Below are 25099 nucleotides of genomic sequence, written 5' to 3' on the forward strand. Positions count from 1 at the left end.
AAAGGACTGCAGTGTAATGTAAAGTAAAATAACTATAGTACTACATGGTTGTAATCAGTACAAAGATATTACATGCATTCATTTAAAATATTAGCATACATGTGGTTCCCAGTGAAAAACTTTCTTGTGTGTCAAGACCAAATCAAATGAGCAAAACCAAACCAAAACAAACCACATTCTTAGCCCTCTCTATTATTTGTTTCTTCTTAGGTATCAACAGGAGTTGCAGCTGCTGACCAAGGTGTGTGATCAGGCCCTCCGGAAGAGGTGAGAGTCCATTCTTTATGGCTTAATTAGAGGACAGTTTGTCATAGCTATTTCCATATGGGGTCACCTCAGAAGTAAGAGTGGTTTCATACACAACTTATTTGCAATCTGAGTTCAGGGAGATGTTCTTATTTTCAATATAATTCTCTGATCCTGCATATGTGATCTTTATTAACTTTTGTCTAGACAGAAATACCAAGGCCTATAGATGAGGATGGACTAAGCATTTTTTAATGATTATGTCATTAGCCAGAATTTGATTTGCAAAGAAAAATAACTAATTGAAAAACAACTGGGACCAGTTTTAGATTTAGGTAAAATTATAAAGAAGGCTGTTTGTTCTGAATAACCTTGTAGTTTTTTTCCGCAATATGGTACAGCATCTTCCTTAATTTCTTACTTTCTAACCTTGATGCCTTTATTTGTATCTCATCAAAATATGTTTGCGAGAAGGAATGGGATAAGTTAATTTATGCTAAACTCTAAATGGCTGAATGAGTGCTATCCATTTAAGGAAAATGGGTATTTAAAAATATTTTCCATTTCATGTTTATTATTGGTGAATCAATATAGAACATTTTGTAATGGTTCGTGATGTGTGGACATTAATAGTTTTCACCAAGTATGCAGAGCCAGGCTTTTCTGATCAATATTGATTTTCCCCAAGCAAAATAACTTAACATAATTTTAGGAGATGGTGATATCATCAGCATGATTACAAATTACAAACATTACAACACTTAAAAGTATGCAGTTTTCTTTTTGTAATTTCATAAAACTTCTTTTTGGTCTTCTAACATTCCCAATTTTAAAAGACTCCTAAAAATAAGGCCTGATAAAATTAAAAAAACATAAGCCATTTTGTAAAAGTAGGGAGTTATTTTTCTAATTTTTACTTCGAGGTTTTTTTGTTTTTGTTTTAATCTGTTAACAACATGTAGTGGGAAGTATGGTGAGAGAGGTGAAGAAAATGGAGTTTCCTGTTGATGGATTCCACATGTCTGAAAATACTTAAATATATGAAGGTAAACTTTCAGGACCAGAATAATATTATAAAAAATAGTCTTTCAGCAAGATGAAGAGATGAACAATTCTAGTATCATTTGCTCCCACAGGAGGGAACATCCTGAAGAATGCTTGTTTACTGAATCCTCTGTAAGACAGAGTTGGCTACTTCTAGTGATTCATCTTTTGATGAAACAATACTTTCCTGAATGCTTTTCCACTCTATCATTTAGAGATGTAATTTTCAGAATGTGAAAATTTGGCCATTCTGTATGCCCTTTTAAAATCTTGGGCGTCTCAGCAGAATTATGTTGCTATTGTCTTTTAATTGACTGAAATGTTCTGTGTACTTCAAGGCAACATTATGTTCATTAACTGCATGAATTAATTCTCCTTTAAATCCTTTGAGTACACATTTTCACAAATCTACAAATGAACACTACTTTGGCATTTGAATGATAAACACCAGCTTGACTGATAAACTTCTCTACAGCACCAATATCTGCTGAAAATATGAATATTTTTCAGGTACTGTGTTATTGAAGCTTCTCAAGTAAATTATTATATCCTTCCTTGAGCATACCATCAGATTCTTCCTCAATTTCTTTAAATTTCACTTTTGGAAAAGCTTGTTCAATAAAGACACTATGTTGGATAGCATTCTATTCTACCATAAACGGGTACTTCTCTTAAAGGTAACAGGTTTAACTGCAATAATAAAATATTTTTCTTTTAGTCGCTTTTTTGACATTCACCTGTGAAAAGTTTATAGTTGTCAATCATATTATAACACATTAGGCATATTTTCCCTTTGTAGGAAAATCTACTTAGTGTCATAGCAGAGTCCATTATTATCTGAAGTTTGGCATCTTCCTTTAACAAAACCACAGATAATTTGTTATCTTTGCAGGGTTCTTGATGCAAACTGAACTTTTCTGGAATTCTTGCATCATTTTTACATGCACAGCAGACTTTTGATGAGTCATTTCTTAGCTATCTAATATTCCTAAGGCATTCTGAGTTCTTCCATTTTTGATTTTGTCCTCGAACAACAGTATAGGTGGCAAACAATATCCAGAGATACAAGGCCTGTCCACAGGAATCTTGATGATTTTGATTTTTTGTCTCATCTTCCTTTTGAAGGTGAATATGTATTGGGCCAGCACCACCTCTGCCACCAGGATGCACACACTGGTGCTAGCTTCTGTGACCACTGTTACCATGTCCACCTGGTCCACAAATGCAGCTCTCATGCTCTTGCTGACAAAGATAACACTCACAAGCTTTGCACATGTGGAGCTTGTGCCTTAACCATGGGGAAAACCATGAAGCCCCCAGAAACTGGTGCAGGCCTGACTTCATTGCACTTCACAGATACTGCTTTTTTTTTTTTTTTTTTTTACAAATTGAAGATTTGTGGCAACCCTTTGTCAAGCAAGTCTATAGGTGCCATTTTTCCAACAGCATGTGCTCAATTCACGTCTTTGTGCCACATTTTGGTAATTCTTCAGATATTTCAAACTTTCACATTATTGTTATATCTATTATGATGATCTGTGATCAGGGTTCTTAGATATTACCATTGAAATTGTTTTAGAGCACCACAAACTGCACCCATAGAAGATTGAGAACTTAATTGATAAATGCTGTGTGTGTTCTGACTACTTCACTTATTGGTGGTTTCCCCATCTCTCCTCCTCTCTTTAAGCCTCTTATTTTTTATCTGAGATACAACAATATTGAAATTAGGCCAATTAATAATCCTAAAACAGCCTCTAAGAGTTCAAAGGAAAGGAAGAGAAGCATATTTCTCACTCTAAATCAAATGCTAGAAATAATTAAGCTTACTGAGGAAGGTATGTCAAAAGCTGATATAGGCTCAAAGCTAGGCCTTTTGGGTCAAATGATTAGCCAAGTTGTGACTGCAAAGGAAAAGTTCTTGAAGGCAACTAAAAGTGCCACCTCAGTGAACATATGGATGGTAACACTGCTGATATGGGGAAAATTTGAGAGCATGTGGTGTTTAGTTATTTCATTCCTGCATTAGTTTGCTGAAGATAACAGCTTTCAACTCTATCCATGTCCCTCCAAAGGACATGATCTCATTCCTTTTTATGACTGTATAGTATTCCATGGTGTATACGTATTACTTTTTCTTTATCCAGTTGATTACTGATGGGCATTTAGGTTGATTCCACATCTTTACTATTGTGAATAGTGCTGCAATGAACATACCTGTGCATGCGTCTTCATAATAGAGTGATTTATATTCCTTTGGTTATATACTCAGTAATGGGATTGCTGGGTCGAATGATATTTCTGCCTCTAGGTCTTTGTGGAATCACCACACTGTCTTCTACAATGGTTGAACTAATTTACACTTCCACCAACCGTGTAAAAGCATTTCTTTTTCTCCACAAGTTCACTAGCATCTGTTGTTTTTTGACTTTTTAGTAATAGCCATTCTGATTGGTGTAAGATGGTATCTCATTGTGGTTTTGATATGCATTTCTCTAATGATCAGTCATGCTGAGTTTTTTTTTTTTTCATATTTCTGACACACGTATGTCTTCTTTTGAGAATTACCTGTTCATGTCCTTTGCCCACTTTTTAATGAGGTTGTTTTTTGCTTGTAAATTAGTTTAAGTTATTTATAGATGCTGCTATTATACTTTTTTCAGATGGATAGATGGCAAAAATTTTATCCCATTCTGTGGGCTGTCTGTTTACTCTGTTGATACTTTCTTTTGCTGTGCTAAGCTTTTTAGTTTAATAGATACCATTTGTCAAATTTTGCTTTTGTTGTAGTAGCTTTGGCATCTTCATCTTGAAATCTTTGCTTGTCCTATATCCTGAATGGTATAGCCTAAGTTTTCTTCTAGGGTTTTTATAGTTTTAGGTTTTATGTTTAAGTCTTTAATCCATCTTGAGTTGATTTTTTTATATGGTATAAGGAAGGGATCCAGTTTTAATTTTCAGCATATGGCTAGCCATTTCTCCCAGCAAAATTTATTAAATAGGGAATCCTTTTCCCATTGCTTGTTTCGTAAGGTTTGTTGAAGATCAGATAGTTGTAGGTGTGTGGTCTTATTTCTGGATTCTCTATTCTGTTCCATTTGTCTATGTGTCTGTTCTTGTACCAGTACAATGCTGTTTTGGTTACTGTAGCCCTGCAGTATAGTCTGAAGTCAGGTAGCATGATGCCTCCTTTGTTCTTTTTATTTGGGGTTGCCTTGGCTATTGAGGCTCTTTTTTTGGTTCCATATGAATTTTAAAAGTTTTTTTTTCCCCCCAATTCTGTGAGGAATGTCAATGGTAGTTTAATGGGAATAGCATTGAATCCATAAATTGATTTGTGTGGTATAGGCATTTTCATGATATTGAGTCTTCCTATCCATGTGCATGGAATGTTTTTCCATTTGTGTAATACCTGATTTCTTTGAGAAGGCTTGTAGTTCTCCTTGTAGAGGTTCTTCACTTCCCTTGTTAGCTGTATTCCCAGGCATTTTATTCTTTTTGTGGCTGTGAATGGGAGTTCATTTGTAATTTGGCTTTCAGCTTTTCTGTTGTTGGTGTACAGGATTGCTAGCAATTTTTGCACATTCATTTTGTATTCTGAGCCTTTTCTGAAGTTGCTTATCAGTTTAAGAAGCTTTTGGGCTGAGACAATGAGATTTCCTAGACATAGAATCATGTTATCTGCAAAGAAAGATAGTTTGACTTCCTTTATTCCTATTTGAATATACTTTATTTCTTTCTCTTGCTTGACTGCCCTGGCCAGAGCTTCCAATACTATGTTGAATAGGAATGCTGAGAGAAGGCATTCCTATTCAACATAGTATTGGAACCACCTTGTCTTGTGGCAGTTTTCTAGGGGAGTGCTTCCAGCTTTTGCCCATTCAGTATGACACTGGCCTTTGGGTTTGTCATATATGGTTCTTATTATTTTGAGGTATGTTCCTTCAATTCTTAGTTTATTGAGAGTTTTTAACATGAAGAGATGTTACATTTTAATGAAGGTTTTTTTCTGCTTTTTTTGAGATAATCATGTGGTTTCTGTCTTTACTTCTGTTTATGTGATAAATCACATTTATTAATTAGTGTAGGTAGAACCAGGCTTGCATCCTGGGAATGAAGCCAACTTGATCATGATGGATAAGCTTTTTATGTCCTGCTGGGTTTGGTTTGCTACTATTTTGTTGAGGATTTTTGCATCAATGTTTATCAAGGATATTGGTCTGAAGTTTTATTTTTTTGTTGTATCTCTGCCAGATTTTGGATGAGGATGATGCTGGCTTCGTGGGACAAGTTAGGAAGTTTCCTTCTTTTCAGTTTTTTTAGAATGGTTTCAGTAGGAATACTACCAGTTCTTCTTTGTTCCTCTGGTAGAATGCAGCTGTGAATCCATATAATCCTGAGCTTTTTTGGTTGGTAGGCTATTACTTACTGCCTCAATTTCAGAACTTGTTATTGGTCTATTCAGGAATTCAGTTTCTGATTGTCTTGGGAAGGTGTATATGTCTAGGAATTTATCCATTTCTTCTAGATTTTTTAGTTTATTTGCAGAGAGGTGTTTATAGTATTCTCTAATGATTGTGTTTCTGTGGGGTCAGTGGTAATATTCCTTTTATAATTTCCAATAGTGTTTATTTTATTCTTTTCTTTATTAGTCTAGCTAGTAGTAAATCTATTTTATTAATCTTTTTCAGAAAACTAGCTCCTAGATTGGCTGATTTATTGAAAGGTTTTTTTTGTGTGTGTCTCCATCTTCTTCATTTCAGCTCTGATCTTGGTTATTTCTTGTCTTCTGCTAGCTTTGGGGTTTGTTTGCTACTGGTTTTCTAGTTCTTTTAGTTATAATGTTATTTTTTAACTTGAGCTCTTTCTAGCTTTTTGATGTGAGCATTTAGTGCTATCAGTTTCCTTCTTAGAACTGCTTTAGCTGTGTCCTAGAGATTCTGGTATGTTGTATTGTTGTTCTCATAAGTTTCAAAGAACTTCTTGATTTCTGCCTTAATTTCATTATTAACCCAAAAATCATTCAGGAACAGGTTGTTCAATTTTTATGTAGTTGTACGGTTTTGAGTGAATTTCTTAGTCTTGAGTTCTCATTTGATTGTGCTGTGGTCTGAGAGACTTTATCATTATTTTGGTTCTTTTGCATTTGCAGAGTTGTGTTTTATTTCTGATTATGTGATCAATTTTAGAGGAAGTGCCATGAGGTGATGAGAAGAATGTATATATTCTGTTGTTTTGGGGTAGAGAGTCTGTAGATATTTATAAGGTCCACTAGATCTAGAGCTGAGTTCAAGTCCTGAATGTCTCTGTTGATTTTTGTCTTGATGATCTGCCTAACACTGTCACTGGGGTGTTAAAGTCTCCTACTATTACTGTGTGAGAGTTTAAGTCTCTTTAAGAACTGGCTTTCTAAATCTGAGTGCTCCTGTATCGGGTACATATATATTTAGTTTAATTAGGTCTTCTTGATGAATTAAGCCATTTACCATTATGTAATGCTCCTTTTTTGTCTTTTCTTATCTTTGTTTAAAGTATGTTTTGTCAGAGACTAAGATGGCAACCTTTGCTTTCTTCTGTTTTCCATTTGTTTGGTAAATTTTTCTCCATTCCTTTATTTTGAGCCTATATGTCTTTGCAAGTGAGATGGGTCTCTTGAAGACAGCATACTGATGGGTCTTGGTTCTTTATCCAGCTTGCCTTTCTATGTCTTTTAATTGGGACATTTAGCCCATTTATATTTAAGATTAGTATTGTTATATGTGGATTTGATCCTATAATCATGATGCTAGCTGGTTATATTTCCTACTTGTTTATATAGTTGCTTCACAATGTGTGTAGGTGTACTTCAGTGTGTTTTTGTAGTGGCTGGTAATGGTCTTTCCTTTCCATTTTTAGTGCGTCCTTCAGGACCTCTTGTAAAGCAGGTCTGGTGGTAATGAATTCTGTCAACATTTGCTTGTCTGAAAAGGATCTTGTTTCTCCTTCATATATAAAGCTTAGTTTGGCCAGAGATGAAATTCTGGGTTGAAAATTCTTCTCTTTATGAATGTTGAATATAGAGTCCCAGTCTCCTATGGCTTGTAGGATTTCTGCTGAGATGTCTACTGTCATCTGATGGGCTTCGCCTTTGTAGGTGACTGGGCCATTCTCTCTGACTGCCCTTACCATTTTTTTCTTTCTTTTTGACCTTGGAGAATCTGATGATTATGTGTCTTGGAGATGTTCTTCTCATGGAGTATCTTACTGGGGTTCTCTATATTTCTTGAATTTGAATGTTGGCTTGTCTTGCTAGGTTGGTGAAGTTCTCCTGGATGATATCCTGAAGTATGTTTTCCAGATTGGTTCCATTCTCATCTCTTTCAGGTACCCCAATCATTCATAGATTCAGTCTCTTTACATAATCTCGTATTTCTCAGAGGTTTTGTTCGTTTCTTTTCATTCTTTTTTCTGTTTTTGTCTGCCTGTCTTATTTTAGAAAGACAGTCTTCAGCTCTGAGATTCTTGCCTCCGCTTGGTCTATTCTGCTTTTAAAGCTGGTGATTGAGTTGTGAAGTTCTAGCAGTGTGTTTTTCAGCTCTGTCAGGTCAGTTATGTTCCTTTCTATACTACTGTTTTGGCTGTCAACTCCTGCATTGTTTTATCATGATTTTTAGCTTCTTTGCATTGGGTTACAATGTGTTTCTTTAGCTCAGTGAAGTTCATTTTTATCCAGGTTCTGACATCTCCTTCTGTTATTTTAGTGATCTCCACCTCAGCTCAGATCTGAACCATTGCTGAGGAGGTGTTGTGGTCATTTGGAGGAATGGGAGCACTCCTTTTTTTTTTTTTTTGCAGTGCTTTTAAGTTTTTTTAAAAATGCTGATTCTAATTCTTTCTCATTTTTGTGGGCTTACCTACCTTTAATATTTGAGTTTGCTGATCTTTGGATGGGTTTTTTTGTGTGTGTTTGTTGTTGCTGTTTTGTGTTTTGTATTTTGTTTGTTTTTCTTTGAACAGTCTGAGCACTGTTCTGTAGGGCTGCTGCGGTTTGCTATGGGTCTGCCTCAGACCCTAGTCACACTGGCTTTTCTAGTACCTGGAGGTATCATCAGTAAAGGTTGTGATAAAGCAAATATGGCTGACTGCCCCTTCCTCTGAAAGCTCTGTCCCAGGGGAGTGCTGACCTGTTACTGGCCTGAGTATGCCTGTAGGAGGTGGCTGGAGATTTCAGTTGAATGATCTCACCCAGCAAGAGGAATGGAACCAGGGACCTGCTTAAAGATGCAGTCTTGCTGCATTTTGGTAGAGCGGTGGTGCTGTGTTGGGGATCCCTCAGCCCCTAGTTGATTTGGGCTTTTCAGGTCCAAAGACTGGACCAGCTGAGATGCCCAAAGAGCAATTGTCTGCCCCACCCACTGGGCACTCTGTCCTAGGAAGGAACTCTATTGGCCATGCAGCATGGGTGGGCTGGCCAGAGGCCTTGGGTGGAAGACCCACCCAGTGAGGAGGAATGGATCTGGGTCTATTTAAAGAAGCAGTCTGGTAATGCCTCAACGAAACAGCTGTGCTGGGGAACTGCCTCTGCTCTGTTCAGCTAGGAGTCTCAATGCCTGCAGGCTGGAAGGGCTGAGTCATCCAAACAACCAAGGTGATGGCCCACCCCTCCCATAAGATACTCTGTCCCAGGGAGAGCTCAGAGTTCTGTCTGTAGATACATCTGGGTGGGGGTGGCTGGAGGCCCTGACTCCGAGGTCCCCCCCCAGTGAGGAGGAATGGATCAGGTTTATGACTATTGTTTTGACTGGCTTCATAGTATCTTATTGAGTTATCTCTTCATATTCACATTTTTCTTATAATTGAACATATTTTTCACCCTCTTAATACCCTGTCACTCCTAACACCCTCTCCTATTCATGTACACAGATTTGTGTTACTATAAATAATACCGTAAATGTTTTCTTCCTGTCTCATCCCTTATATCTCCATCAAAAGCAAATGCTATCCTGAATGTTTATATTTATCATCCACTTATATAGTTTATAATTTTATATCCTATAGTATCTCTAAGGCATATGCTGTTTGATTATACATGCTTTAAAATCTCATTAGAAAATATTATGCCATATGTTGTTATTTGGTATTTACTTTTTAATTCAGCATGTTAAGATTTATTCATGCTGTTGTATATGGTTGCCAATCACTTATTTTTCATTGCTTTCTAATATGATATTTTGTTAGTATGCTACAGTTTATCTGCCCTCCTGACTATACCCACTTAGATTATTTAAAGTTTTTGCTATATGAACAGTGTTCCCTCCCAACATTTGTGTGCATATCTTCTGTATACATGTACTAATTTTGGAGGGTTTTTTAATATCTAGGAATAGAACTGTTGGATTGTAGGTATGCACATGTTCAGCTTTAAAATACAATGCCAAAGGATATTGGAAAGTGAGGGTACCACCAGTAACATGAAAGAAATTACATTGATAGGATGTTGGATAAATCCTATTCAACACTTGGCAATACAGGATTTCTTAATTTTTATGAATTGATTACATGTAAAATGATTTTCTAATTCTAGTCTTTATTTACATTTCCTGATTACTAGAGAGACTGATCATTTCTTTAGATGTTTCTGGCCATGTGTATTTCATGTTTTGTGATGTGACTTTTTGTTCATTTTCTATTACTTTTTGTCATATTTGTTATTAATATGTAGGCATTCTTTGCAATCTTTTGATATAAAATTTTAATCATTATATATTCCTGATTCATTTTAAATTATATTTGTGGCAAATATCTTCTCCAGATTATAGCCTGTCTTTTGTTTTACTTTTTTAAAGAAGTCTTTTGATGAACCTAAGTTTCTTGATTTTATTCTAATTTTTACATCTTTTTTATGGTTACGGCTTTATGTCTCTTTATTAAGCCCTTCCCTACTCCAAAGCAGGAAGAAATCCACATTTTATTGCATGTTTTAATGTTTTGCTTTTGATGTAAAGATCTTAAACTATATAGAGTTTATTTTTGTGTAATGTGCATGGCAGGGGTACATTTTAATTTTTTTTTCTTATCAATAATCACTATTTCTAGGTTCTTTTGCTAGAACAGTCTCCTCTTTTCACAGTAATCTGCCATGCCATTCTGATAGACACTTAAGTTCCATTTATTTTTAGATGTCTTTCTATGCTCCCCCTTCTGAATACTGTCTTTTCAGTTCTTGTATTTGGGTACTGGGTCCACAGGTGTCTATTACATTATTAACATATTTATTAAAAGAAATATGTTAAATTACAGAGGGTCATGCATTGACCAATAATGAAAGTGTCTCATGAATTAAATATCATGATTAATTCAAATCTGTGAGCCCGAGGTTCATCAAAGGGATAAAATAAATAAATAATGCTACAAAGAACAGTCCTGTTCATGTTCTTTTTCTCTTTCTTGCCTAAGGACAAGTTCCCAAAATGAGGGAGCAAGTGGATACAAAATACTTTTACAGTTTTAACTGTACAACTTAAATGTTTTCCAAAGGGACATACACGTTACTCTTTGTGGCAAAGAGTCTAGCATTTAAATTCAGAGTTCTGCCCCTGTGGCATCCAGTGCCTCACTCCTTTTGCTCCTCACTCCTTCCTTGCCACTTCTCCGCCACACTGATCGTTGTTTTATACCACTAAGAGGCAATATATTTCTTCTTCAACCCCTGTCCGTACGTGCTAAAGCAGCACCCACAGATCCTGCTGCTAGTTGGCCAGATTGAAAATACAATGAAATAATTTCTGGTCTCACATTTTTCTCCCTCTTTTCATTTTTATTAGTGATATGAATTTTCTAGCTAGTTTGCCCTGTTCCCAGATATACTCACAGCTTGCTCTTTTAGCTTGATTGGTTATATCATCACTCAGATGTCACCTTCCTCAGTAAGACCTTTCAAGACCACCCATTTAAAATGGCAACCCTTCACTCTTGATCCCCACTGTCTCCCTCCTGTGCTTTTTGTTCATGTAACTTATCACCACTTGTCTGTCTCTCCTTCATCAGAATTTGGAGCTTAGATGTTTTTTGTCCACGGGTGTATTCTCAGCATCTACAACAATACTTTAAACATGATAGATGCTTTGTGAACATTTGTGAATATTATTACAAAAAAGCACATAGATGTTGTTCAATATATGTGTCAGATGAGTCACTGAAGTTCAGAGGACTCAAGGGACCCACGATTATACTTAACATTTTTTGGCATCTGTCTCACTGGAGGTCTGGGGGTAGCTGAAGCCTCGGGTTGTCACACTAGAATTGCTGGCTGAAAGACAAAATTATTTTCAGACTACAGCTTTTTTAGAAAGCTGTAATTTAACTTTGCTTTGATGCACAGAATTTTTAATCTATGTGACTTTTGGGAAATCGGAAATTGAAAATATGCTTCCCTATGCAGGAACACTAGCTGGCATATTAAGCAAAAGCTCTGTAGTTTATATTTAATGCCAGCTTGTCACTGATTTGTGTTCTTTTTCTGTTCTTGTCACTAACTCAGATCACTGAGAGTATTGTGAAGACTACTTTAATATTGCCTTAAAATCCCTTGACAAATAAAGGTACAATATAATAACAAGTCACCAACCCTTATTTTTAAAGACTATAGAAATTATTAATATATAGTCACTGTAGAGTAACTCAAAACCAAGATATTAACATCAAATGAAAAATACAGCTGTTTGCTGAAACGTCAACATTATAGAAGCAGTAGTAAAACTTGTGCCCTCTCTTTCCAATCATGGAGGAAAACCTTGCCGAACTCACATTGAGGAGTGCTGTTTAGCTTCGAGGCACTCACATCTCCAAGAGTCACTGAAGATATAGCCGGATATCCTATTTTGAAAACAAAATTCCAAATTATTATATGTATCTACATTCATATGTTTACCTGTGCCTGGAATATTAGGGTTGGAAAGGATCTTAGTGAATAGCCTCATTTTGTAAATGATGAGATGGAATCTAAAAAGAATATGCTTGTGGTTAAATAACCAACATCCAATATCATTTCTTCGCTATTAACTCAGTTCTCCTAATTCCAAATGCATTACATTCATACTTTCAAAATACATTATTTTAGTGTTTACTGTGTGTCAGACTTTATTCTTCATGCTGGGGTTATAGCAATAAACAGTGAAGACAGGGTCCCTGCTCTCATGAGACTTACCTTATAGTGAATGTTCACAAATACTGTTGTGACATAGTATCTTCACATACTAAGTATGGTATCATATTTACTTGAATTGTTAGTTTGCAAAGTCATTTCTCCATCTTTATACTCCGTAATTGTGCATTCTCTTCCTTCCCTCTTACTCCCCACAAGTGAAAGACTGATTCATATTCATTTGAAAATAGCTCTATATTTTAGAACTATTATATACAGCAAGGTAGATTAAAGAAGAAAAATATCCAACCACAGTTCACTGAAATCATGTTTATATCTCTTGGAAAGAAAAAATTTTAAATACATTTTACATGTATTTCTCCTTTGTTTCAAAATGTATTCAAGGTGGTTTACATCAATGTGCAATATAAGAAGATAAAAGCAGAAAGGGAAAATACGAACAAGGAAAATATAGTAGAAAAAATATGTTGAGTCTTGCTGAAACCTAAATGGGGATAGTGCACAAAGAGCATTTTGTGATGCCCTTTGTGTTTAGTAGATGTGGACCTCACATTTGGTCTGACCTTTCTGGTAGCAAATGCTAAGAAATAAAGAGTTCAGGTTATGTGATTGATGAATATAATAAGATAAAGCAGCATTATTATTAACACAGTTATTAAAAGAGTTATTCTTTTTATTGTAATTAGAAAGAAACTTTCCCCCAGATCTTCATAAAAAGAGTGCTGTATAATGTGTAAAGTATCCTATAAAATATCCTTATAGTATGATAGCCTGTATGTTTATTCATCCTCAAGCTTTAGTTAGTAGTGAATGGCAGCCAGCTTTCCTGGTACCTCGATTCTGTGAAAGGGCATGCCTTAAATAGAGAACATGGGTAATCAAATCAAATAAATAAGTTGACATTGTGGATTATGTATTTATAAACCAGAGGTTCACATCCAGAGGTAATCAATTATAATCTTTTTTTTTTTTTTTTTTTTTTTTGCAATGAAGCCCATCAGTGAACTACAAAGAGATATTTACTACACTGTGACTTCATGATTAAAAGGGTCATACATATAAAATACTTAGAAGTCTGCCTGGAATACAGTAAATGCTAAAAAGTATATCTTAGAAGCCATAAAACGGATAACTTGCAGTTTAGTTCAGATGTTGATAATGAAAGCATATTCTAACTATAGGCCACTTGAATCTCCTGAGGAGTTCCACAATTGTCCCATTTTCCTTGGTCTTTATGGAAGAAAGTTGACCTAAGGTAACTAATCCCTGCTTCCTCAGCCTGGCCCAAGTTCAAGAACTACATTCCAAAGTGTTGTACCAGAAAAGGGCTAATTGTCAGAAATGAAGCCTGTGATAGTAGGCTGGGGCGTTAGCTTTATGGTAGGATAGTAACTTCTCACTGGCAGAATCACCTACAGTTCTTCTCCTCTGCCATCCACTGAGCCATCGGTACCAGATTCCTGTGCAGTAATTGTAACTCACTGCCTCCCACCGTTCACCAAAGGCTGTGTTAATTTAAAAAAGTACTCAAGATTGCTTACCTAAAGGATATTTGATGCTTTTGTGGATTGCTTTGAACTAGTATTGGATCCACATTCCTACTCAATGTGGAATTGCTCTTTTAGTACTGAGGATTTTCCCATTATCTGACACTAGATAACAGTCTAATAGTTGGGACATGGGGAGGGGTCGCCATTGTTCACTTGCAGTGATCAAGTTCCTGGGATTGTGCTGCACTACGCCCTCTAGAGGAGGGCCCAGTCTGTCTCTGCATTAAGTGCAGCTGTTCTTCTGGACAACTGTCTTACAATACAATTTTACTAATCTATGGATCACCAAGTGATTTATAATTTTATTTTGCTCATTGAGAAGACGTTGCTTTTGTTCTCTCTAAAGCAATTCCTTCAGTTACCACTTTTCAAAATTCTGTATTGTTATGTAATTTTAAAGTTACTTCATATTCCTTTTAGGATAAGACAAGGTGAAAACATACAGAAAAAAATAAATTAGCTATAAGTAATTTGAACACCGTATGAGATGCTGAGATATGATAAGTTCTTCCTAATGAATAAAGATGGTTTTTCTACCTTCTTTCCATCCCTTCTCTTTCTCATGCTGAGAATTAACCTCCAAAAGTATTTGCTGAGAGACTTAGTAAGTAAATTCAAAAGAATTTTTTTTATAAGTGGTGCTATGATAATAATGAGAATGTAAAAAAAAGATCTAGGAAATTAACATCAAAGAACTTAATATTTATTTGTAAACTACATGACCACTACCTAGAAATCTCAGTCTAATAAGCAACTGCCAGCAGCCTTTAAAAAGGCTTTATCTGCAAGCAGCAGACACTTTTCTATGCCAGCCTGGTTGCCCACACTGGGTGCTGGCACTGACCAGAATATGTGATTTAATTCTGGCAGGGAATCACAGGAATCCTGATGAAGTATAACTTGATTGGGAATTTCATTTACATTAAAATGACTAATTAAATGTTATTTTTTAGAGGTCAGAAAATAATGTGACATAAATCGTTTCTCAAAGTTCACTGCAGGAGAAGAACTCATTCATTTGATTCTACCTATTATGTTATTTGGGGACCTTGTTGGGAGAGAAACATGCCTCAGGAATGCATGCTGCCTTAATCCTTGTGTGACTATATCTCTGCCCTGACTTAGACATCTACATTGCTTTACCCTTCTCACACACAGGGCTGTGGAGTACACTGAGGGCTGAATATATGTCCAGGGCAGGGAACAAAAGGATCAATGATACTTAGTCTCTTACAGAGCACAAAGTTATTTCGGTCATATTGGTATCCAGCTGAATTTTCCTTAGGCTTTGACCTGAGGGTCTAAATCAGCTTGCACAGATTATTGAGAGATTGATCCCTTTACTGTGGAACCTCACTCATTATATAGAAGCCAGAGTTAAAGCCATTTAGAGAACTATGTAGTTCCTAGATGAATTAAATCTACTCTTCTCTCTCCCACTTTATACCATGGTTCAAGGTTAAGGCTCCTTCACATTCCATGATCTGATCTCTAACAATCTTCACATAGTCCTCTCTTTCTACTCCCTGCACACATTCTTTTATTTGTTCAACCAACATTTGGGAGTCTGTATTTCAGGCATTGTGCTTGGCACTGGGAATATTGCTCTCCTGGAGTTTAAGTTCATGGCGGAGATGGACATCAACCAGAGGATCACATAAGCCAATTCAAATATCAGAATATATTAAAGGGGGGATGGCCCAGTCAGAGTCCCAGGAAAGTTTTCCCAAGGAATTTAGTGCGAGATTGTGGCCAGTGGAGGGAGGGTGGGAGCTTTCAGGCAGAGGGTGTAGCCAGTACAAAGGCCCAGTGTGTGGTCTCACATGCCGTGGATTAGTAATAGTCATGTCTGGCACTTGTCCATTCCATTGCTGAGGCACTTGTCCATTCCATTGCTGAGCTTTTACAAGTCCTCAGGAGTGTTTGTTCTGTGTGCTGAGTTGAACTGGATGTGAGAACTAGCTGGGGTGTTACCTGCCACAGGGCATATCTGAGACATCAGCAGCAACAGGAGAACAGTGATCAAACTGTCACACGCAGGTGCAGAAACACTGCTTATTTCTTAGGAGTTTTTTTTTTTTTTTTTTTTTTTTTTTAAATCCCTTCTTAGAACCTGACCTGGAGATTCTGTAACTATATAGGAACATGTCTGACTGTCTCTTGATATGATGTACAGCATTTAAAAATTTTTATTTGCATTTCTTGTAGCCATGTTTTTGAAAGATTTATATTGATCATATATTTCTGGATGTGAGACAGCTTGCTTTGTGCCTTTTGTTTTAAGGCTCAGTTTATACTTCACAACATAGCAAAATTTCTTCAATATTCGATAGTGTTTTCTATTATGATGCAGGCAAGTAATATGCCAAACTCAGTGATAGGGAGTTGATGGCTTTGTTTGCTGAGTGTTTATTTCTTCTTCAATGTGAATGTTTATTATTGTCAAACATTGCAAGTATCCAGAGATACACTATAATGACCCATATTTCCAGGAAATATGAAATTTAGAGGTAAACGCTACTTCACACAAAATGTTTTGTTTATACTAGTTCAGAAATGGTCATGAAGTTACATGAGGAGGTTTGAAACCTTCTTGGCCCATTTCTATTTTAACTCTTTTAAAAATTTTCTCATGAAAATAAAAAACCCCACTCTGTGCTATCACTGGAAACTCAATTAAGTTAGAAGACAGTTTCAGTCAATGCTGAATTGAGTGGGTAGCCAGAAACATGTTCTGAAAGAGCTAATTCTGGTCATCTCCATGTGACATCATTAAGCAGAACAGAATCTTTCAACCTATACTCTAGCCAGTCTTCCTGGTGACCTAACTGCTAGAGAAAGGAAAGTTAAAGGAAGCCTGGAAGATCTATGGTTGGTTAACTTTGGGGAAATACTAAAATATTTTCCAAACAACATAGATTTTAAAGATAATTTAATATGGACCTACTATATGCCAAATGAAAAAGGCAAGTGAGCAGTTGCAAAGTCGCTTAAAGGGAGGAAAAAGGAGAAACTGGTAATTTAAACAAAGAGAACTAGTGATGTGGTCACATTGTTTCCTCTTTCAAGGAATTTAAAATTACAAATAAAGGTCTTGATTTATTTTGAAATGGGTTTTGCTTACTGGACTCTTAATCATGACATGCCTTCTCAGACTGGACGGTATGAGTCTTAGCTTCATTGTTGATTTTTATGCACGTTCACATTTGATTCTCAAAATAATCATATGAACTAGATAATATTACTCTCATTTTTTAAGACAAGGAAACTACTATAGAGGTGAGATTGTCACAGGATCCTTGGGGTGTTGCTTTGCCAGCCAGAAATTCTGTGGCCAGTGGTGCCTTCTGCCTGAGTATTGCTCACATCTGCTGGGCTCATTCCACCCACTTAGCCCACCAGGCTGTGCTTGGTCTGTGCTACCAGCCTGGATCCCACACCTGTCAAGGGAGAGCCAGGTGCAGAGCAGCAAGGAGTGTGTGAACTAGTGAGCCTGGGATCTGGCTGCTGTGCACAGCCAGGCATACTGGCTGCTGCGGCAGGTAGGAAACTCCAGGCGCCAGCATGGGTGCCCACTCTGTGTGAGGCTGCTGCTGGACCAGATGTCTTGCAAGCGGCTTCTGCTGCAGGCACTGGTGTCTGGACAAAGGGAACACTGTGGCATCCGAAAGCCTGGAGATGCCAGGAACTGTAGCACCCCAAACAGGGTGTTACAGCCCTGGCCCAAGAGGCCCTTCGGTCTGAGCTCCCTGAAGGGCTACAGGTCTTCTCTCCTTCTCATTACTTGCAATGTGGTGAGCAGGTGGGGGTATGTTTTAGCCCTGCTGTGTTACAGCTCTTTCAGTCCCGCCATTCAGTAGGCCCCAAGTTCTTGCCTTGCATCCAAGAAGAATGAGGTATGCAGGCAGCTGGAGGGTGAGCAAGGTGAAGAGGAGTTTCACTGAGCAACAGAACAGCTCTCAGGAGACCTGAAGTGGGTAGTTCCTTTCCACAGGCAGGCTGTCCCACTGAGTGTCCAGCTCTCAGTGGAGAGGAGACCTGTGGTGGGTAGCTCCTTTCTCTAGACAAGTCTTCTGGACGAGGAGACCCATGGTGGGTGGCTCCCTTCCATAGCTGGTTGTCCTGACTTCTCTCTGAGACGGGCTGAGTCCCGGTCCTGACTTCTGTCTGAGTCTGGCGGAGTCCTCGTTTTTTCATGGGCTCAGAAGGGAGAAGGCACATGGTGATTGGTTCCTGGGAGGCCGGGGGGCGGGGCCTGGAAAAAGCACTATCTGATTGGTCCAGTGGTCATCAATGAAGTTCTCACTCCAGCCATGACCTTCACCTGGAACTGGCAGCCTGGTTCCCTAGCTTCAGGCTATCCCTGGCCCAAAGGTGAGGTTTTACTGGGGACCTATGCCTTTTCAGACATATGCCTGGCCTGCAGCCAGCTGCCCTCAGCTCAGCCCAGCCACTGCCTCCCTCCTGTGCTCGTTGGTGCCCAAAGTCCAGAGGCAGCAAGGTGGGGGATTGGTGTGTCAGTACTGCCCTAAGCATGCACACACCTGGCCAGATTAGGACAGTGCCTTGGCTCAGCCACAACTTTGCTCCAAAATTGGAGCAGGTGCCAGGAGTGGGGAGAGGAGAGTCCAGGGAGTTGGGGGCAGGCCCTTCTGAGCCTGTGGGAGTAGGGGTTTTCCCAGGTTTCTGAGAGCACAGGGATGCCCGGGTCCAGAGTCACAGCTGGGTGGTGGCAGCTGCCCTGAGTCTGGGGCTCCTGCCCCACCAAGTCAGTCTGGGGCAGGCTCCCGCCTGTTCCCAGCCTCCGTGAGCTCCAAAGTCCCAGCTATACCTCCCCCACTGCAGCTGGCATCCTCCCAGCAGCTAGTCCACTCAGGCAGCTGCTGCCATCAGAATCACTTGCTCTAGGCTACAGAACTAATAGGTGTCAGAGATAAGAACTGAACCCAAGCCTGTCTGACACTAAAGACTATTCCATTCTGGTAGCCTTATCAGCGTAGTTAGCCTTGCTGTAGCATGCATCATCAGAACCAGGGCCTAGCCACGGAAGAGCTCACTCACGATGTCTAGCACACAACCTCCCAGAACAGCAAGCCTTTGATAGCTTCTCCTCCTGTCCCACCGTCACCTTTCAGCTTCCTGTCATAAGACTGCCCAGACTTCAGCACTAGCCAGATGCCTTAGGGAGCCCTCCTCTGCATTCCCTAAAGCCTTCCTTTGTTAAACTCTGCTTTGTTTGTACTTAAAAAAATTTCTCCATTTAGAAAAAATTTACTGAATTATCAATACTTATTGATAACCATGTGTTATCATTGTTCTAGGTAATATAGCTGTATCAGTAGACAAATCAGACAGAAGACACGGCCCTCATCAGATTTATTTTTGTGGAGAGGAGCCGAACAGATAACTTACAGAGGATGTTAAAATGTGCTATGGAGAAAATACAGCCAAAAAAGGGGACAGGAAGTGGGGTGGGAGGCGGCTGCAATTTCAAATGGGATGGTCATGAAGTACCTCATTGAGAAGGTGACATTTGAACAAAAATTTCAAGAAGATGAGGGTGTGATCCATCTAGATATTTGGCGGAAGAGTTTTTCAGGCATAGGAAATGAGGGCAAAGGCCCTGAGACGAGAGCAACCCTGGCATGTTGAAGAAACAACTCAGAGTCCAACTTGGCTGAGCAAAGCAAGAGACGGCGAGAGTGCGGTGGTGGGGATATGACAGGTAGGGTGTCATGTGGCTGTTCATGCCAACTGTAGGTTTCTGCTGCTCTTCACTGCCCACTTCCCTCCTCCCTTCACTAGGCCTTGGTCCTTGTGAGCTTGGTTTTGTTTATATCAGCATCCATCTCAAGTAGATACATAATTCCAAACTTGGCTTATTTATTGTTACTAAAACACACACACGCATACACACACACACACACACACACACACACACACCCCTTAGACAAAGACAGACTGGTTAATCAGCCACTCTATTTTTTTACCTTGTGTTGTTACTGTATTTCCAAACTATCTACAGGGTCTAATAATACAATACAACATGTTGACACTTGTTGTGAACCAAGTGCTGTAGTAGGTATTTTGTTTGCTTAGTTTCTTCTGTTGTTTTAATCACCCTGGGAGGAAGGAACCACCCACGCGAAAGCTTTCTCTTTTCTCCATTCTTCTGTCTCCCTTCATGTTCCTCAAGCATCCTCACCTTTGGCCAATGCTTTTAGAATTCAGTATTTATTTTCCATCCATCACACTATTGCTAAGAACTACCGCTTTCTGAGGATCCTGTCAGTGCGTAAACCATTACCTCATCATGTTGCTTCATTTTTACTTTATTTCCTTTAACTCTTCAATGGATAATGCAGATCACAGTTTTTAAATGGAATCCTTGGACCTTCATTTCAGATGAGGTCACAAAGGTTAAGACCCTTAGTACAGGGAATGAGCAGTCTCACGTTGAAAGCAGAGTTCTAGCCCACTTGTGCAGGACATGCGAGGCATGAGGAGTGGGGGCTATCAGTGCTGGGCCATGATCAGCCTCAAAGTTGTGTGGCAGGGTGGCAACAGTCTGGCTAAGAGTTCCTTTGAAGGGTCCTGGGCATTAGTCCCTCCCTCGTGGAGGAGATGAAGAAGAATCCACTCCTTCACTTTAGCCCAAGTGAAGTGTGGATCTGAGAGAACGACTCAGATCTCTTGACCTGTGTGTCCAGGAATTTAGGACAAAGGGGCGTTGTGCCTTACGTAGGCGGGAGAGACTGCATTAGAGCCATTATAGGCTCTGAATGGGTGAGGAGAAGAGAGACAGGGCCACACTGGTGAAGGGAGCACTTCCACCATAGAGCAGGCAAAGGTGTGTATTTTCCAGACAAAATAGGATGCCATGAAAAGAATCTCACTTGGGAGGAACACCTAGAGGAGCAAATAAGCCCCCAAGAGGAGCTGACCTTCAGAAGTTTAGAGGCTGCAGGGAGAAGTAAGCAGAAGACCAGAAGAGAAGCATGGCCTGCACTAAGAGACAGCAGCAATAGGTCAGTCAGGGATTTCTGAAGAATCTGCCCAAGTGCCCCATGAAGTCAATATGGCAATTTTTATTCTCCTCATCCAGAGGGCACCCAAGTCAGATCACAGCCAGCAGGGAAGGTCCTTCCTTCCCTGTCTCTCTCCTCTTCTCCTTACCCCATTCCTCATAAAGGGGGGCCCAAGCCAGCAGCTAGGAGTGGAGGAGAGGATGGAGCCAGGCCAGGAAATCAGAGACATCCCCTGTCTGTTCCTTACCCCCACCTCACATATCCCAGCCTTTCCAAGCTGAGCTAGACCCACATGTGGGGGAAGGAGAGAAAAGAAGTTCTAGACTCAATTAACTTTTTTGAGTTGTGACACTGCATTTGACAAGAGCTTTTAATTATTGACAAGTCTACATTTGACAAGGGCTTTTAATTATTGACACAAGTCTGTTCTTGTGGCTGAAAGGGACCAGATGACATTTATTACATGAAAATCACCAAAAAAGCCAAGGAATCTGTCTGAAATTTCTTTTAGAGGCCAAGAAAAAATTATTCAACATAGCTCATTTGAACAGAGAAGAATGGAAAAAGTTAAAATTATTTTTTGCTAACTTATCCAGGCTAGCTTATTTAATCAACCAAGTACAAAGGTAAAAGTTACTCGAAATTTCAAGCAGCTGGTTAACTTATCTGGTTAGTCAGACTCCGTTATCTGAGATTTTGCCTTATTCAAATGTAAAACTGAACCTGCAAATTTAGCTTATTTTCTCAAATAGAAATATTTCCATTTGGCCTTTCGTCTTATCACTATAGAAACTACTGGCATAGCACAGACTTAGACTTATCCATCTAGTCTCTGGACAAATGTGTAATCGCTCTCCATCAATTTGCCTGCAGCACAAATAGCTTTTAAACACAGTAGTGACATTAACTGGACAATACAGGCCTTCAACTACATCTAAACACATTTGAATCAGCCTCATCAATCTGCATGGTCAGGAGAAGGTGGGCACTGACCTTCAGCGCAGCATAAAGGAGACATGTGGTGTGAAATCCTAAACTCTGCATAACGTTGTCATGTGGGAGGCAGATTGTTTAGGCTATGTGCTGACTAAATGGGGAATAATAATGTACATTGCTGGCTTACTGGTCCAGAAAGCGTTTCGGGACTCCCTTGGGGAAGATGACAGTAAGCAGGACAGAGATTATCACGCATCATGTGGTGAGTTTGTAGATACTCAATAATTATGAAATAAACTGAAAAATAGGTCATCTGATAGCTTTTACCCCAAGGAACCTCACCCCAAAGGGGAATAACTGAATAGATGATACCCAAAGTAAACTAGTCATCAGGAAGGCTAACCTTGACTTATGGGTGACAGATATGGAAAAAAGAAATTCTTTTCACAGTGTGTAATGTGTGCCCCAGGTGGAAAATGGTGAAAAAGATACAATGAACATAATTTTCTAGGATTCAAGGAGAAACACTGGAGTGTTGTATGGATTCTCTAGATTCATATCTACAGTGAGAATTATATAATAGTGTTGATGGGGCTGGCTACAAATGGCGGAGGGGTTTCTCTAATTTATTTCCATATGAGGAAATGTTAGCTTCACTCTCAGATGGTGCATGTCTTAGGAAAACACTGGTCTAAAAAAGGGAGAGATTAATGTAAGCATAGCTGTCATGTTTGACCTTTTCCTAAGACCTATAACAGCTCCACACTACAAGGGATTTATTCAGTGTCTAAAGACATTTATGGAGCACCAACCATGTACTCTCTGAGGCAGTAAGACTCAAGGTTTGAAGTCTGTCTGGGCTCAATCCTGGCTCCTCTACTTTCTGCATGACGTTGGGAGTTACTTAACCTCTTCGTGCCTTAGTATCTTCGTCTGTAAAGTGGGGTAATGGTACCTAAGCAATTGTATTGTTGGGAGGATTCAATGAGAAAACATACCTACTAGTTTAGAATAGTCCATGCACATTGGAGGAAACCAACAAATATTAATGTTATTGCTTAGTATTATTAAACAATCATGGCAGCTGGTAAACATTTTTACGTAATTGCTAGGAAAAAAAAAAGGAAAGGTCCTTGTATGATTGTTCTCTGCCAGCCTTTTAGTTAGCCCCTGTATTTAGACAGACAATCCTGGTGAGGCTCCTGTTGGCAGCACTCTCCATTTCTACAAATGCCCATTCTAGTTTAGACCATAACATTTTTTTTAACCACCTTCGTGATCATGGAAAATACGCCATTTTAAATCCATATCATTTAGTCTTCTTGCTCCCTGCTCTTGCATCTATCACCTGCCTTATGCATAGCTTGTTTTCCTTATGTTTTTCCACAGTGGCTATTTGTTGTTCAGATCATAGCCCCAGCTCATAGCCCATTAGTTGAAGCTCATCTTTACCTTGTTTCACCTCACCTAATCAACCCTTAGCCCTCTCCCAACAAGCAATGTCAGAACTGCTGCTTGTTTCTCATGTCCTGTACTCATTTGGCTTTATGCCTTTGCTTATGATGAGTATGTGAAGATCCGTTTCTCATCTTTCTTCCGCCTAATCAATATTTTCGTCCAGACCCTGCGTGCAGACTTCCCTGATCCTCCTTCCTTTCCCCTAGCACTCACTGACTTTTCTTACTTTTCTGCCGCAGATACATGTTGATAAAGGCAGAAACTACTGGACGGCAACTGAGGTGCCCTGTTGGCACCTGAACACAGGCATGGCATGACTAGCAAAGGGGTCAGAAGTTGCTGTCACAAACAAATCACCGGAGTCTTCTCCCTGCCTTGCAGACTCTCTCTGATATTCCCCTGTTAACATTAGAATCCAATACCCCATCAACTGCTGAACTTCTGATTTACTTTCTTCTCTCATCTAATGGCATGTCTTCCGGGTTGATCCCCCACCATTTCTGACATGTTGACTCATAAGTCAGTAGTTTTGTTGCATTCCCTGGGCTTCCTTTAGTCTGTGCTCCTCAGTATCTGATCATCCACTTGCTAAGGATCAGTTGTGTCTACCTGAGGTGCTGGCTGAGGGTTAGAGTCAGACTGGACCTAGTATTTTACTCTAAGCACCCAGGAGTAGAAAGACCTAGATGGTAAGAACCAGCTAAGTCATTAGAAAGGACTTAATATTAAAATCAACATCATCATGGGTCATGTGCAAACGGAACAATCGGAGGCAGAGCCAAGGGGACTGGTGGACACTAAAATAAGAGTCACGGCAGGGGGGGCACTCAGGATTGTAAGCTCTGTAAGCAACAGGAGCCCGGCCTGTCTTGTTCATCACTGTAACCTAGCACCTCAAAAGTCCCTGACACATCGTAGGTACTCCATACCTATGAATTGAATGAATAAATGTCTTGGATAATTGCCATACCAGTTGGCATTTCTGAGGCCTGTTCTCTTAGGCTACGTAACTCTTAGCCAAGTGAGAGCCAGCGAATTGAAAGGCACAGGGCCCTCTCCTCAGAGTGACGGAAGCTCCTGAATTGTGTCTGTACAGCCCCACCCTGGATTCATCAGGTGTCTCTGACTGTTCCACATGGACTTGTCTCATCTTGCCACTTAGCTTGTCAGCCTGTCTTTTTCCTAGAACTACACTGAGAATGCAATTGGGACTCAGCAAACGCTAATTGGTTCAGGCTGAATTGAGCTGGGCTTCCCTGGGTAACTCTTACAGTTTGTTATGGGTTATTAAGCTCTCCTCCCCTCGTTAAAGAATATTGCTTTCGTGACCTCCAGCATTTGTTTAAAAAATATCCTTTCATTGAGGAAAAATTAAGAACTGGATGCCTGCAGCCAAACATGCAGCTTTGTAATGATGACTGGATTATAAAGCTCATTACATCTTAGAATTTGGAATGAAACCACAGCCTTTGAAGTTGGCTTCCAGGACATGCTTCATCTCACTTCTTTTCTTCAAAGAACATGCAAAGGTGAATCCTACCAGCTTCTGAGGCAGGAAGTCACTGTGTGATTTCACAATTACCCTCCAGTCTGCCAAGACAAAATCTGGATTTTTTAATAATAATTCAGTGATTATTCCAAGAAGATAAGTTTATTTAGGCATAATCTGCCACTGGTTTAACGTGAGTTTTTTT

The 25099-nt window shown here is 39.2% G+C and overlaps 1 protein-coding gene across 2 annotated transcripts in view; it reads right to left on the bottom strand.

Annotated features, from left to right (window-relative positions):
• The window catches only part of CD96 (CD96 molecule), a 93906-nt gene that overhangs the window by 15742 nt on the left and 53065 nt on the right, over nucleotides 1–25099 (bottom strand). The window contains exons 9-10 of one of the 2 annotated variants that reach the window (XM_074404402.1): nucleotides 12076–12144; nucleotides 11507–11578 (exon numbers count right to left, since the gene is read on the bottom strand). In XM_074404402.1, coding sequence (XP_074260503.1) covers nucleotides 11507–11578; nucleotides 12076–12144 — 141 coding nt within the window. The remainder of the gene's footprint in view (nucleotides 1–11506; nucleotides 11579–12075; nucleotides 12145–25099) is intronic. The other variant, XM_039477381.2, reaches the window with a different exon arrangement.

Source organism: Saimiri boliviensis, chromosome 8, assembly GCF_048565385.1.
Source record: "Saimiri boliviensis isolate mSaiBol1 chromosome 8, mSaiBol1.pri, whole genome shotgun sequence".
In the NCBI taxonomy this organism is placed as follows: domain Eukaryota; kingdom Metazoa; phylum Chordata; class Mammalia; order Primates; family Cebidae; genus Saimiri; species Saimiri boliviensis.